We start from the raw sequence: 16,077 nt of genomic DNA, 5'->3' as shown, positions 1-16,077 counted from the left end.
GAGAACCCGCGCGCGGGAAAGTCCTGATGACGTAGGACTTACGTCATTGCCGGTTTTTTGGGCGGGAGTTTTTCTCCCTTAAAGGGCCCGCACAAGGCGGGAAAATAAACCAGTTCTGTTTGGCAATCCTCCGAGTAGAGTCTTGTTTTATTCCGCGGTAGCAACCGCTACAGTTTGTCTATTATTCAAAGCTAGATGACCCCATGAATTGGTAGGGGGAGAAAAAGAAATTTCAGGGAATATAAACATTCTAAGTATATAGGTGAAGATGTGGTAAATCTGAAATAGTGTGAAGTTATTCACTTCAGAAGAAAAAAAATAGAAAAATGTTGAGAGATTGAGAAGGTTTTGGTGTTCAAAGGTACACAGGTACATAAATTAATGGAAGTTAACATGGTACAGCAAGTAATTAGAAAGGCAAATGATATGTTGACCTTTATTGCAGAAAGATTTGAGAACAAGAGTGAAGACATATTACTTCAATTCTATAGGACTTCGATGAGGCAGCTCTTGGACTATTTTGTGGAGGTATGATCTCCCTATCCAAGGAAAGATCTACTTTTGTTAGAGGGAGTACAACAAAGATTCACCAAATTGGTTCCTGGGATAAGGAGATTGTTCTTTGATTATGTTGACAGGCCATGTCGATATCTTCCAGAGTTTGAAAACTGAAACAAAAAAATTCTTACTGGACTTTGACAAAGTAAATGCAGAAATGATGTTTGCCCTGTCTGAGATGGCTAGAACCAGAGTTACAATAAGGGATTGTTTGGAATTATATTCAAAACAAAGATCACTAGATTTTGAAGCAAATGATATGGGGTTAGTACCAGGAGGGGATACAGATGTAAAAGATTATCCATGATTTTGTTGAATAATAGAGCAGATACGAAGGACAGAACAAACTATTTCTCCTTCTTATTATGTCTCCCAAATCATCAGTTTCCCTTTAAGTTGTGGGAAAAATCAAGATAGTAGCATGTTGTGTTCCTGGTTCTACTGAGACTAATACATGAAGGATACGGTATGGAACTCAGAGCTCCAACTTATGTCCATATGGGTGCCCAACTCGTTATGTCAATAGATATGTATCTGACTCTAGGAAAACATTAGATGGGTTAATATGGATCACAGATGGAATTGCTTGGTCTAATTTCACAATTGGCAAGACTTCTCCTGGAAATGATCACTAACACACTGTACTAGGGTAAAAGAGATTTTGAGTTCTCAAAATTTTATAAAAACAAAGCACTCTATAATACAATTTTTGCCTTTGCACTAAAAGATTGAATTTCTTGGCTACCACCTCCAGATCATAGGAAACAAAGGCCCTAAAATTCACCTGCATGCCACCAACCAAAGTTGTTCTGCGAAGTCAAAAATCACATGAATAGAAAATGTGAGTTTGCATTATCTGGGTGTGTTGGTGCCAGCTGGAGGCTCTGAAACAGCTTTATTTAAAGAGGCCAACCACAATAAATGTATACACTGCTTCATGCTACTCTACAGCCGCTGCTTCTTCTGACACTGCTCACATTGGAGACTGACCTTTCCTTGCACTTCCATATATTTTGCTGCATTCAGGGTGGTCTACACCATGAAAAAGCAATGTCTATAAAGGCTAAGCTTCCATGCAGTAATCCTCACTTACATCTAAGACTTCATGAAGCTCAAGTACAAGTTCTCATTTGCAGAATCTGCAGTTTTTTTTCCCTAAAGATAGACTGCATCATTTAAAACTACCTTGTATCATTCAAAAGGAGATGTCCAGTAAATGGAAGTGTTTGTTTCCTCAGATGCTGCCTGACCTGTGTGTTTCCAGCATTTTCTGTTTTTATATCAGTTTCATTCTCTGCCCCATAGTTCTTCAAAGCCTTTCCTGCAGGCTGGAGCAGATGGTGGGTCATTTTGGGACTTACAAAATGAGAGTAAGAAATTTAATTAGTACAAACAGGGAAGCACAGGCTGCATGAGTTCCACTCAAAAGACTGGTTAGCAAAATTGAGACCCATGGAATTAACAGATCAATAACAGAATGAATAAGAAAATGATTTAAAGGGCAGAGAATAGAGTTGGTGTCAAATGGTTGTTTTTCGGTGGAAAACTGCAGACAAGGCTATTCCCCAGGGGTCAGGAGAGGGAGCATTTTCCTTAATGAGTAATTCCACCCCACCTCCTTTCTTGGTCTTCGCTGACTTTTGTGAATACCTTGTATGTTGGAATGTCAAGTGTTCACCCCTGTCCTTTTTGAGTCACTTTTCAGTCACTAGTAAAGAAAAAGGAAAATCAAGGAAAATTTTTTTCACTGAAAGAATGATATGGGTAGCTCAGTGGTACAGCTACAAGCACTGCTGTCTCATGGCTCTGAAAACCCAGATTCAATCCTGATCTCTGGTGTTGTCTGTGTAGAGTTTGCACATTCTCCCTGTGACTACCTGGGTTCCTCCCAGGTGCTCTGGTTTACTCCCACATCCCAAAGACATATGGATTGGTAGGTTAATTAGCCACTGTAATTTGTGTGTGGGTGACTGATAGAACCTGGGGGTGTGGATGGGAAAATAGGGAAAAATGGATTATAGAAAAAATTGGCAGGGAAATATGATTGCTCTGAGCGCTGCCATGGGCTAAAGTGGCCTCCTTCTGTGTTCTAAGAAAAAATGGCAATATCCTAATAAATATGGAAATAATAGAAATTAACCAGGCAATCATATGAGGGCATTGAAACAAGCAATTATGACCTTTATCAACAGTTATCAAAGCTTATGCAGAAGAGGTTAAGGATACGATAACAAATAGTTTTGGTAATCAATAAGACATGAAAGTTTATGGGCGTTTATGGGTTTCTTTCTAATACTAAAACCTTCTTTGAAAATTCCAATTTCTTCTCATTCCAAAATCTCTTGATTGCCATTTTTCTAAAATTAATATTTGCCTGATTTTTTAAATAAATTATCTGTTAGATACTCAAGCTTTACCTTCAAATCCATAAATATCTGGGTTTATATTCTGTACAAGAAACAAACCTTGTAATGTCTTTGTCGTTGAACTATTCACCTGCATTAAAAGAAATTTGTATTACAAAAATAATGACAAATAACTAAAATTGCTTATAACTTATTCTTCTCCTACCATTAATGGATTGTTCCATGATGTGCTGATCAGGGTTAAGGTCAATGCTGCTCCAAAGATAAAATCCATCTTCTAATGTAACAGCATTATTTGTACATCTGCCTTGAATAAGAATCTTAGAATGGGGGTATTGTTCTAAATAAATGAACAACATGTCATTTATAACAACAAATAAAACTTCAAGAATATATGCTATCAGATATGCCAAGTATTGTTATTAAATATCACTAGAGGGAAAATAAGTTGTTTGGAGTAATAGATTTATATTAACCTAGTATAACTTTACTTAAGAAACTGCTTAAGACAGTTAAAAATCAAAGTATCTTGGGTTATTTGATTTTTGTTTTTTTTTTAACCCCCTTTGCATAAATTTAGAAGATACAAAACAGAAATACATTTGTTGAATGAACAGGGAGAACACTGACAAATGTTTTGATTGTTAATGTGATTGATATTAAAACATTAAACAAATTTATGCTTGAGAGTAATTGTCAACACATATAATTGCAATGAACCTTAAAATTAACCTGTAATTTGCTAACTTCATGTACTTAAACATTCATTGCATTCATAATTCAAATTAGGTACCAAAATAGAATCTTAGTAAGTAGTTCATTACAACTACACAGCAAATGTTTCCTTAAAATTAATCAAAGGCCATTAGTTCTAACCAACACCAATCAATAACCATGTCACTGACAAAATTATACATGACAGTAAAGTTATCAATTTACTTATTTACATACTGAAGATATTAGTAGTACTAAGAAAGTCTAAGCCCTTCTTCATAGTTACCAACTGGACAAATTGTACTTCTCCATCAAAGAGCAGCTCACAGAATTCACAGCACAAAAAACAGGCTACTTCATCATATCATAATGAAGACAGCAGCCACTCTGATGGTCAGAATATTTTTATCATCATTTTTCCCTGCACTGTCATTGCTTGCAGATATTAAATTTTATGCACTTCAAAAATCTTGCTCCAGTCTCCGGCTCACTGATCATTCTGCAACGTGCAATGATGCAGCGCCACTCGTAGCACAACTCCAACAGGACAGTGGACCACAAATACTAGAGATCATGTTATCAACCCTCCCTTACACTTCTCCTCACCTCTACAGGAGCCTTTTATGCAACTGGTCTGTGGCTGCCATGGGGATGGGTTCTTTAAAGTTGACTATGCATAGCTTGTCAAAGATGAGGCAATCACAGTAATAGTCTGCAGCTCCTGTTGGGAAACAAACAGGTCTCTACTTAGCACATCTTTCTTGTTGTAAACCACTGTAACTGCTTTAAACATACTTTTGCCCAATTTCACAAACTTTCACGGGCACCTCAAATCAATAGCACTAAACGCAATAATGTTCAGCATACCAAAAATAGGTGAAGTGCAGCTTTTAGGAAAATGAGTATTGCTGTTGTCTGGCTGCTAGGAAGAGTTTGTCTTTAAAAGCCATTGCCTTTCACTTAATGTTGCTAGTAATATTTGAGAAGTTGTGTTGATTTGAGGGCTGTCCTGTTTTAATACTAAGCTCTGGTGTAAAACATTCTAACATTATTGTTGACTTGTTTTTGCCCAACTTTGTGAATTTTTTTTCAGGGATTTGGCATTGGTGCCAAATGCACGATGTTTCAGATCACCAAAAAATATTGCAATGCAATGTCTCAGCATTCATGTTCACAACTCCCTGGTAGAAAATTCCAAAGGTTCACAACCCTCTGAAAGAAGAAATTCCTATTCATCAGAGTCTTAAATAGTAAACCCTTTATTCTAAGGTTGTGCCTTTAATTTCATGTTCCCTGCAGAAAGTCATCCCTTCTTTTATCCTCCACCCATCTTACAGAAGGCCAACAATTTCCCTTCCCAATTATTTCCCTTGCATGGTAACTTTTTGTGCTTCTTGAATGACACACAAATCTCTTTGAACACCAGCATTCATTAGCCATGTACCACTTAATATTCCGAGTTTCTAATCTTCTTGTCATTTCTCCACATTATATTCATTTATTATACTTTTGCCCACTCACCTAACCTGATTATGTCCCTGGGAGAATTTTTGTACCTTTCCCACAATTTGCTTTCCCACATATCTGCATATCATAAAAACACTTTGCAACGATAGACTCAGTCCCTTCATCTAAATCACCAATATAAACAGTGAAGAGCTGAGGCATCAGCACAATGTGGTGACCCACCAGTTATCAACATATAAAGAATCCCTATATCCCTAGTGTTTTCTGCTTGTTAACCAATACCTATCTATCCTAATATATTATTCTCAATATGAAGGTCCTCATCTTATTCAGTAACTTTTTAATTGGCTCAATAAATACCTTCTAGAAATCCAAATATGTGACTTTCATTGGTCCTTTATCCACACTGCTGGATTTATAGGAAAAAAATCATCAAATATGATTTCCCCTTCACAAAACCAAGTTGACTCTATCTAATTATAACTTGCTAAGTCTCCTGGATAATGGACCTGCATTTTCCCCAAAGACATTTGTTATGCTACCTGGTCCACAGACCCCTGCTTCCTTTCTCTCCGTTCCTGATCAACGGTGTTACTTTAGGGGTTATCCAATCTGCTGGAACCTTTATAGAATCTAGGGAATTTTGAAAAGTTACCAGAGTGACCCAGTAGGTAATAAAAAGGTAAATTGGTTTACTATTCTCACGTGCTGAGGTACAGTGAAAAACTTGTTTTGCATGCCATCCATTTCATTACAACAGTGCATTGAGGCAGTACAAGGGAAAAGAATAACAGAATGCAGAATAAAGTCTTACAGTTACAGAGAAAGTGCAGTGCAAGCAGACAATAAGGTGCAAGGCCATAACGAGGTAGACTGTGAGGCACACTTTAGTAATTTGTTGCCGGATGGGAGTGGGGAGAAGAGCAAATGTCTGGGGTGGATGGAGTCTTTATGTTGGCTGCATAAATTTAATTTTGAACAGTACTTTTGAATGATTATAGAATATACAGAAAATAGAGGCTGCACACATTTATTCATAATCTGTTCTGTGCCTAAGATGGCGCTGGCTTCTTCTTCATCGAAGGGAAGAGAAAGCCCACGGGCGGGGAGAGTAAGGTAACTCGCGGGTGACTGAGCATGGTGACCTAAGTGTGACCCTGTGCCTGGTACTGATGTCTGAACTACAGAAATAACTAGAGTATATTGTAATTAGAGTAGAAAAGGTATATTGTAATTAGAGTAGTACCTGGTACCGATGTCTATACTGCAGAAATGACTAGAGCATGTTCTGATTAGATTAGAAGGGCTGTAGTGAGGTACAAGCATGTTGCGATTAGATTAGAAAGGAACTTGTGAAGATAACTTTGGCAGAATGCAGTGAAATGAGGGGTCTGTAATTAGATAGCTGAAACTGACATGATTGATTACGCTAACGGGACTAGGAAGGGGCCATAAAAAGAGCTGTCAGCCTTTGTTCGGGGCGATCAGTGGCTAGCCCTCTGACCATCACAGCCCTTGTTTGCAAATAAAGGTTTAACTTCTTGAAGAATCTTCTGCGTCTCCTGAGTATCATCAAATCTCAGTTATCCACGACGTGATCTGATGGAAAATTCTTTGCCTTAACAACATAATACAATTTCAAATCCCCATGTGTGTTTGAATCCCACTGGGGGCTTGTTCTGACCTGTGACCTCTACTGGTTTATAACTCAAAATCTCTACAATCCTCCAACTGTGTTGTTTTGCACAATCTGAGTTCCACCATAAAAAGATTTCTTTGGATTTTGTAATGAGGGGAGTTAAATTTGGAAGAGGAGCAAGGAAGCACACAAATGTATTTAGTCTGGATTTTGGGGGGGGGGTGGGAAACAGAGAGAAAAATGGGGGAGCAGCAGAGAAAAGGCAAGGGGGGGAGAAAAATACCTATGAGAAATACTGAGCCAGATGGGCAGAAGTGATGTGGGAAAGAGGGTGGGAAAAGGGGAAATATATGCTCCCTTGCAAGCTATCATTTCCTTCGTCTCTCTCTTCCATCTCTCCCGACTCATTTCTCCATTCCCCATGCCTCCCTCTCACCTTGCTCAATCATTCCATTATATATTTCTCCCTAATCTGACGCTTACATCCCCCATCCCTCTCCTTAGGATCATGTTTTTTTTTCCTGTTCTCTGCCTCTTCCCTGCCCTCTCACAATATCCACAGCTGCTCACTACTCCACAACCAACCCCCACCCCAATAACACCTTCTCTACCCTCTCTTCTGTCCCTACTCTCCGTTTTATCAGCTGTTTAAAACTGAGGTGTCAGAATTTCTTCCTGCAAAGGGTGATGATCACTGGAATTTTCTATCCTGGGAGGGTTCTAGAAGCTAGATCACTGGACATTTTTAGAGAGCAGGTAGATCAACTTTAGAAATACTGGGGAATTAAGAGCTATGTGGTGCTGACACAGAAGAGGAGCTGGGGCTTAGGGAAGATCAGCCATGACTGTACTGAATGGTGAGGGAGGCACAAGGGCTAGGTGGCTACTCCCTGCTCCTATTTTCAAGTACTCTTGATAGATATTTATGAAATTCACCAACTTCTATGCCCAGCATTGCCTTTGATCATCTGAGGAAAAGTGTGTTTGTAGATCAAGAAACAAACACAGAAAATGCTCAAAATGCTCAGCAGATCAAGCAGCATCTGTGGAAAGAAAAAGAATTAACATTTTAGGTCAGAGATCCTTCATTTGAACTGGAAGAGGAAAAAAAGTAAAAAATCAAAAGTGGAAATCTGAAATAAAAACAGAAAATGTTCGGTCGTAGCATTTGTGGGAGGAGAAACTATTAATATTTTGGGTTGAAAACTGTGTGAAATGGGAAGGAGACAAAAGAAGCTTGTTGAGCTGCAGGGAGGGGAGGAGGGGTTTCTGAAAGGTTAAAATCAGGGTGACCATGTAGATAAGCTGGATACAAGGTTCTGTGGTCAATCAGTGAACAGGAGCAGCTAGAGAGTGAGAACAACAAAAGAAAGAAAGAGTTGTGAAATGCAGAGCAGAAAGACATGGTCAGGCAGAAAAAAAGGGGAAAAAAACAAGATGCACCAATATCACAAGATGAATGACCAATACAGACAGAAATCAAGTTAATGACCTGACAATCTCATTGAATTAAACTAGCAGGCAACAGAAGCTCAGGGTCACTCTTGTGGACTGAGTGCAGGTGCTTCACAAAGTAATCAACCAATCTGCATTTGGTTTCTCCAATGTAGAGAAGATCACATTCTCTGTTCCAAAGTAGTATGGAGGGTGAGTTCAAATGAGTTAATAGGGGCAATTCCAAGCATATTATACTTTTTTGTCTGTAAATGTGTTGTTAACTGCGAAACCATGGGATATGCCCAGCAAACCAGACTATACTCAGAAAAAGAAAAACTGAGCCAAAATAATGAAAGGCAGAAATAACCAGTTCAGATACATACAGAAGAAAGGCATGTTCTACAGCCTATTAACAACACAATACACTGATAAAGCAGCATAACCTAAATGCACCCTTCGTCCGGGAGAAACAAAGGACTGCAGATGCTGGAATCTAGATGAAAAACACAATGATGCTGGAGGAACTCAACAGGCCAGGCAGCATCCATGGAGAAAATCCGTGGCAGCATTCGGTGCTCCAAGTGTGGCCTCCTCTACATTGGTGAGACCAAACACAGACTAGGTGACCATTTCACAGAACACCTGCGCTCTGTCCGTAACCACGATCTGCAGCTCCCCGTTGCCAGTCACTTCAACTCCCCCCCACACTATCACTGATATGTCAGTCCTCAGCCTCCTCAACTGCTAGAAGTCCAAGCACAAACTGGAGGAACAGCACCTCATTTTCCGTCTTGCAACCTTGCAGTCTAACAGCATGAATATTGAACTCTCCCACTTTAGGTAATCCCCCCCCCCATCTTTCTGCTCTTCTTCCCTTTCCAAGCCTTTTTTCCTCTTCTCTCCTTACCTTTTACCCATCCCCCAGTGGACCTGCTCTCCCCTCCTCCTGCCTATCTCTTACCTGCATCTATCTATCACCACCCTGTGCCCAACCCGCCTCCCCTCTTCTGTCCACCTATCACTGCTCTGCTTTTCCCTCCTATATATTGGGCTCTTCCTTTTCCTACCTTCAGTCCTGAAGAAGGGTCCTGACCTGAAACATTGACCGCCTGCTTTTCTCCGCGGATGCTGCCTGGCCTGCTGAGTTCCTCCAGCATCGCAGTGTTTTTCATGCACCTTTTGTCCCCCCACCCTTCTCTTTGCCTTCCCCACCCTCATGACCCGCCCATCACCTCCCTCTGGTTTCCCACTCCCTTCCCTTTATTGTCTACGGTCCTCTCCTATCGGACTCCTCCTTCTGCATCCCTTTGCCTCTTCAACGTATCACCCCCTAGCTTCTCACATCATTCCTTTCATCCCCCTTCCCCCACCCATCTACCTTCCCCGTCACCTGCACTCACCTATCACCTGCCAGCTTTTGCTCCTCTCCCTCCCTCTAATTTTTCTATTCTGGCTTCTGCCCTCTTCCTTGCCAGTCCTGATGAAGGGTCTTGACCTGAAATGTCAATTCTTTATTTCCCTTCATAGATGCTGCCTGACCTGCTGAATTCCTCCAGCATTTTGAGAGTATTGCTCTAGAACCCTGCACCTGCAGAACTTGTTGTGTGTACCCATTAACCCACCAGATCAGAGATATTCCCTTTATTCTCTCCATCCTTGCCCCACTTTCTCCTCTACTAAATTTTTTTTTCTCTTTTTCCCCCAGCCCATTTTCCACATTTCTTTGCCTTCCTCAACACTCCTAAGCAGTTTTCCCCACAGGTCCATAGCCAAGTTGATGGATAGTTGGTTACTTGTTACAGATAAATCTGTGGATGGCTCTGAAAAACAATCTCTGGGCTTATAACAAGAGGTCAGAGAGCATCAAGGATGGGTGGTCTGACTTCCTCTTCTTGGTGACTTGTGCAATTTATTAGTCCTTGCCTGTATGTTGACTACATCATGCAGTGGTAGGATCGGGATGAGGAATGCCAAAGGAATTGAACAGTGCCCAATCACCACTGATGATCATGATTTCGTACCCTGTCACACCTGATCAAATAGACAGGTGTTATAGAACTTAACACAGAAGAGAGCTTGAGCAAGTGGAAGGAGGGGAGAGCGGTGCTTGGGGGAAACATTCAAATTGGGGGCTAGGCAGTTGAAGATAAATCTTTTAATGGCAGCATGATTAAAAATTAGCCATGCACGAGAGATTAGAGTTAGAAGAGTTATCTTCAAGAGCTGAATGAAACTATAGGGAGGCTTAAGACCATAGGAAATTTAAAAATGTGGATCAGAGTTTTAAAATCAAGGTGTCATTGGAATGAGACTAAGGGAGAGCATAATGACAACAGGTAATCAGGACTTGGTTTGAGTTAGGTTACTGGAACACTGTTCTGGAATTGCTACAGTTTATTAATGGCAGAAGACAGAAGGCTGATCAGAAGAACATTGCAGTTATTAAGTATAGAAATATTAAAGACATAAAAAGTTTCAGCTATTAGTGAGCTGAGGTTCTTTATCGAAGACAGGAGGTTGCTTTCCACACCAGTTCTATGGGCTCTTAAGTGGCTATGAGACCTCCACTTTGAGTTCACAGACTTTGACATAGGTGGGCAGGATGTGGTTGATGGGTGGGAGGGTCGGCTTTTTGGAAGATGATGCTGTTATCATTTGACTTCCACGAGCTCCCGCTAAAGAGACTGGAGGGCTCTTTCTTCAAGATGGTCATAATTACAACATCTGCAGTCCCCTACTCTTCCCAGATGAAGGAGATGAAATGTGAATTTATATCAGAAGTTACTCTCCACTACAGGATACCATCTACTCCAGAGGTCTTGTTTTTTTCTGCCAGTATACAGTTTATTCACCCTCTTGCTGGTGTGGTGTAGCAGCAAGACTGAATCAGGCACTGTGCTGTGGACTGGCGTCAAGAACATGGACATCAAAGATAAAGTCTCAGTTAAGGAGTTCTTAAAGTACTTCCTCCAGCAGGCAATGTCTACCTTTGTCTTTAATAACCTCTCTTCCACTGGCTCCAGATCCATTAACTGCTGGATCTACTCTACTCCTTCTACCCATCACCTGTTCTAAGTCACAACACTTTTGTTGGAGCTCCATCTTAAATGCCAATAAATCTGTTTTTTTTTACTCCCCCACACCTTAAGGAGCCTTGGCAGTTTACAACAATTCTTGATACCTGGCATGTGTGGTAAATTGACTCCAGGATCTTCTGCCCATTCTCACCAAACCAATCCCAGTGTTTTCTGATAAAGAAGCCAAGTGTCTCTTTGTAGGTGCTAATTATTTATGGACTTCACAAAAGACCAAGCACCATGGACACTCCAGATCTTGTTAGTTTGCAGTTGTCTGCTTCCCTGCAAGCACTACATATTACATGGTCCCTCAATACCAATTTTCTTTCAGCAGCATTTCTGTTGCTGCCAATGCAGTCATTGGCACTTGGCATGGGTGATATGGATATTCTTGTGGTATCACAATCATGACAGTGCTTGTATCAGGGATTTGCACTTATCCTCTGAGCCAAGTCAGGGCTGTAACTGATGATACCTTGCAATACATGTTCAGATCTGCAAGAATTTGCAGCTATAGGAACTGCCCTGCTGAAACCACCAGTCAGTTTTAGCATGATGTTAAGCAGGAAAACCTGACAATGCTGCTCTATGAATCTCAAAAATGAAATTCTTACTTTTTATGCCAACTGAGGAAATGGGGAAAGTATGATGCCAAAGATTAGGAACACTCTGCAAAACTGGAGGCAATTTGTTTAGATAATTAACAAAAAGTTTTTTAAAAAAGTAAAATAAATGGAAGAAATATGGTCATCCCACCAGCTGTTCCAGCCTTTGAACTGGTGGAGGTCCTTGAGAATCCCCAAAACAACCTCACCTCTGTGACGTTGCAAGACATTTGTGGGTGGAAGACGTAGCAGATATTACAAATGGGCCTTTCAGTTTCAAAGCTGGAAAACACTGCTTGATGTGACTTTCACAAAGAGCATTGGTGACTAACAATGCCACCTCAACAGTACAGCAACTCTGTATATAGCAATTTCTGGACCATGGTGTTCTGCTTTTGGATAATGCCACCCAGGCCAGCATGCAAACAAGATCCAGGGGAGGGGGAAGGATATGTCCCAAGACCTCTGAAATAACAGCACAGAAATCCAAAGAGGACAATTAGTGCATAAAAATTAAAAAAAGATGCAGATGCTCAAAATCTGAAATAAAAACAGACAATGCTGGAGACATTCAGCCAGTCAGGCTGCATCTGTGGAGAGAGAAGAAAAAACACAGTTAATGTTTAAGGAAAAGGACCCTTTATCAGAACTGGTAAAGAGAGAAAACAAGTTATTTTCAAGTTGCAGGGAAGAATTGGATAAATGTAGCATGTCTGGTAGGCTGAGGCTAGGGTCGTCAGGGGGAAGAGCTGCAAGGGTCCTACGCTACATGGGTTGATAGGGGCAGTGAGAATGAACAAAATCCATAAGATGAGAGCACTCAGGGAGTGAGGACACAGAGACAAGAACATAAAAGGTGCAAAATGCAGGGCTACAGGACAATTAGAAATGGGCAGCAAATGTTGGCCCTGCCCACAGAGCCCGATGGAACTGTAGAGCTCTGGGTTTCGAGGTGGCGGAGGGACGATTTCCCCTCACACTCCCCTGCTAGTCACTGGCCTCCTGGGCAACTACCCTTCGCCCCCCCCCCCACCGCACAAACTACCCTCCCCACCGCACAACACTCCCCCCACCCCCCAACTACCCCTTTCCCACGTATGAGAAGACCTGCACTAGCAACATGACATTTATGGACAGAAACGGGCTCCGACCGCCTCACCCCCCCACATCGCCCGCCCCGTTACCGGTCCGCGCCTCACCCACCCCCCCCGCTCCCCCCATCGCCCGCCCCGTTACCGGTCCGCGCCTCACCCCCACCCCACCCACCATCGCCCGCCCCGTTACCGGTCCGCGCCTCACCCCCCTCCCCCGCTCCCCCCATCGCCCGCCCCGTTACCGGTCCGCGCCTCACCCCCCCCCCCCCCGCTCCCCCCATCGCCCGCCCCGTTACCGGTCCGCGCCTCACCCCCACCCCACCCACCATCGCCCGCCCCGTTACCGGTCCGCGCCTCACCCACCATCGCCCGCCCCGTTACCGGTCCGCGCCTCACCCACCATCGCCCGCCCCGTTACCGGTCCGCGCCTCACCCCCCTCCCCCGCTCCCCCCATCGCCCGCCCCGTTACCGGTCCGCGCCTCACCCCCCCTCCCCGCTCCCCCCATCGCCCGCCCCGTTACCGGTCCGCGCCGCCACCGATTCCCGCCCCGGTCTCCGGCGCCGCCGCGCGGACACTCGCTTCGAACGCGCTCTCAGCGCGCGCCCAACCGACGCCCCCAGCGGTGCTGACGCCATCGTCCGCGTCACCGAGCACCTTCCAGCTTCACAGTCCCGCCTCCACAGTGTCACATCACAACATGACATCGATAGCGTCACATCACCACCCCGCCCCTGCAGTTACATCACACCCCGGCTCCGCACGTCACAGCCCCGCCCCTGCAGCGCTGTATCACACCCCAGCTCCTCACGTCACAGCCCCACCCTGCAGTATTACATCACAGCCTAGATCCCCACATATCATAGCCCCACCCCTGCAGTTACATCACAGCCCAGCTCCCTATATTACATCAACAGCCCGAGGCTAGGACTTGCCCACCCAATGATCTAATGCTGGGTCAGTTCACCAGTGAGCGGACGATCAGGTAACTTGCACAGCCATTTGATCAATATTGCCACCCACTGACTGGAAGTGAAGGCATGTCCTTGCAGTCACTGGCCACTGTTCTCATGATTGATGACCATGTGTACATGAAGGCTGTGGAAACTCTCTGGGATGCTCTGAGTTACCAATCCTTATGAACATGAGTGCAGTGGCTGCCTGCACTCCTGGGAATCCAGCAAAGCTGGAAATTCCTGGTGCCTGAGAGGTCACCTCCTTAAATGAAAATATAGACGGATCCTTCCTCCAGGAGCAGAGCCTTGGTGATTAATGGGTTTTACTTATTTCACCTTTTCTTGTATTGCATTTTCCAAAATAAAATGTAAAGGAATAGGTCATTGTTTAAAGTAACATTTTATTAGCAAATAATTTCAAACAAAAGTATACAAACTGAATAAAGGAGTTAGTTTCACCTCAACATGAAGTTATTGCTCATTCCTGCAAACAGAACATTTCTGATTCAACGCCAAACAGTAGAATCCTTGGAACCCATCACCTTGTTCAGTTTGGTGTAAGAGTAATTCGAGAAAAGTAAGAGGCTCTATAAGCTTTTCTTTCCTTGGGAGTCACATAAAGGAAAAAAAAGTATAACATCAAAAAATGAATGACAAAGTATGTATCTGGTACCGTAATTAATGAAACAGTGAGTGATTGAGAAATGCCAAAAGTGGCAACAAAGCCGCTTGACTCAGGTATTTTCATCAGATGTCGGGCCAGCCTCTGCTTGGGATTTACTGCTTTAATTTTGTGGTGTCATAGTAACCTAAATTTTAATCTAACCCACTCAATGAGAATGAGGCAGGTTTGAATCAGACAATAGGTTTAGATCTCATTTAATTTTACACTGCTTTGAAACTCAGTGTAAAATTGGGTTGGATGTAAAAGGAAAATCTGATACAAACCTGTTCTATTTTCACTGGTGGACAAGGTTGAAATTAAGGCTCAGTAATCTGTTCCCTAATGAAGGATTCTGTACAAACACCTTGAGGCAAGTACAACATTTTTGACTGAATTTTCACAGTTCTGGCCCTTCTGAACCAGGGAGAACTCATCCAACCTGACCCAACACGACCTTGACTGAGTTCCTTGAGTCAGTCATTATTACCCGGTAACCAAGCACTTTTAGTAGATTTACCAACAGACAATGGCTGTTAAATTACTTCAGAAAAATTATGGTATGCAATTGCAGGCATATTGAAAGAGAGCAATACAATTTTAACCAGAAGAATAGTCTCAACCAAGATCTGCCCCTTCAGCATGTAAGTGATCACAGGTATAGGAAGTATCTCTCAGACCTTTCACTGACATGTCCACAAAAGTGTACAGATTGTACAAAATTTCTTTCTGTATGGTAGAAGCCTTCAATATATTATTCACCTTTATAATCTATTTATGATCTATCAACAGATTCCTGAAGTAATTCTAAAAAGAAAATCCTTTCCTTTAAATATACCACTTATCAGATTAGCTGTTTTGCACTGGGTGTAAGACAGGTTCCCAAGGCAAAGTTCTACTCCATTAATACTATGAATGTTGCAAGATGGTATTGTAGGAACGCAAACCAGACTACCCTGAAATTTCTTCTGTGGTGATTAGAAAAGAGCTATTAACTCATTCAATTTTTCATTAAAACTGCCAAGATGATGATTTCAGCTGGATATGTTACACTCTTAGTCCTGCCACCTCAGAACGCAATTTCAGGGCTTTTGTTCAAGATGCTGTTGATAATGCATTCAAAGGCATAAATAATGCATGCTTGTTGATCACTGGCCAAACATGCTGATGTAAACTTTCTACGATCTGGAGGTAGAGAAAAATCTAAAAATTGTTGGTATTCTGGTTATTTTACAACAATTATGTTTTCCATAAAAACACCAGTAAGATGCTTGACCCAAGCACAAAACTGTTGTAGTAACTCCCATGAGAGGACCCAGGAAGCGTAGGTGGATTTTTATCTGCAAAATAGAAGAATTATTTTTAACAATTTCCAGAAGCTGAATACATTTAACTTGCCAATACCTTTTCGGCACAGAAAAATACAACACAATGCTGAAAATCGGAAACAATAGAAGTATTGGAAATAACTCATCTGTTCAATGTCCTCCCTTTCCAACACCGG

At 42.3% G+C, this 16,077-nt stretch overlaps 1 protein-coding gene and 1 long non-coding RNA gene across 2 annotated transcripts in view; both read right to left on the bottom strand.

Annotated features, from left to right (window-relative positions):
• Window positions 1-451: 451 nt before the first annotated feature.
• Window positions 452-13,565, bottom strand: LOC127577701 (uncharacterized). Its single transcript, XR_007957426.1, has 5 exons — window positions 13,480-13,565; window positions 4,245-4,359; window positions 3,130-3,264; window positions 3,024-3,054; window positions 452-668 (listed from the first exon to the last, which is right to left on the bottom strand). It is a non-coding gene; the product is annotated as an uncharacterized LOC127577701 (long non-coding RNA).
• Window positions 13,566-14,294: 729 nt separating this feature from the next.
• The window catches only part of LOC127577700 (low choriolytic enzyme-like), a 68,648-nt gene continuing 66,865 nt past the window's right edge, over window positions 14,295-16,077 (bottom strand). Inside the window, exon 15 of the mRNA XM_052029151.1 lies at window positions 14,295-15,913. Within this exon, the coding sequence (XP_051885111.1) occupies window positions 15,752-15,913 (162 nt within the window). The 3' untranslated portion in view covers window positions 14,295-15,751. The remainder of the gene's footprint in view (window positions 15,914-16,077) is intronic.

This window comes from Pristis pectinata, chromosome 14 (assembly GCF_009764475.1).
Source record: "Pristis pectinata isolate sPriPec2 chromosome 14, sPriPec2.1.pri, whole genome shotgun sequence".
Classification (NCBI taxonomy): Eukaryota; Metazoa; Chordata; class Chondrichthyes; order Rhinopristiformes; family Pristidae; genus Pristis; species Pristis pectinata.
Note: the sequence above shows the minus strand (reverse complement) of the source record. Positions and strands in the feature narration are given on the sequence as shown.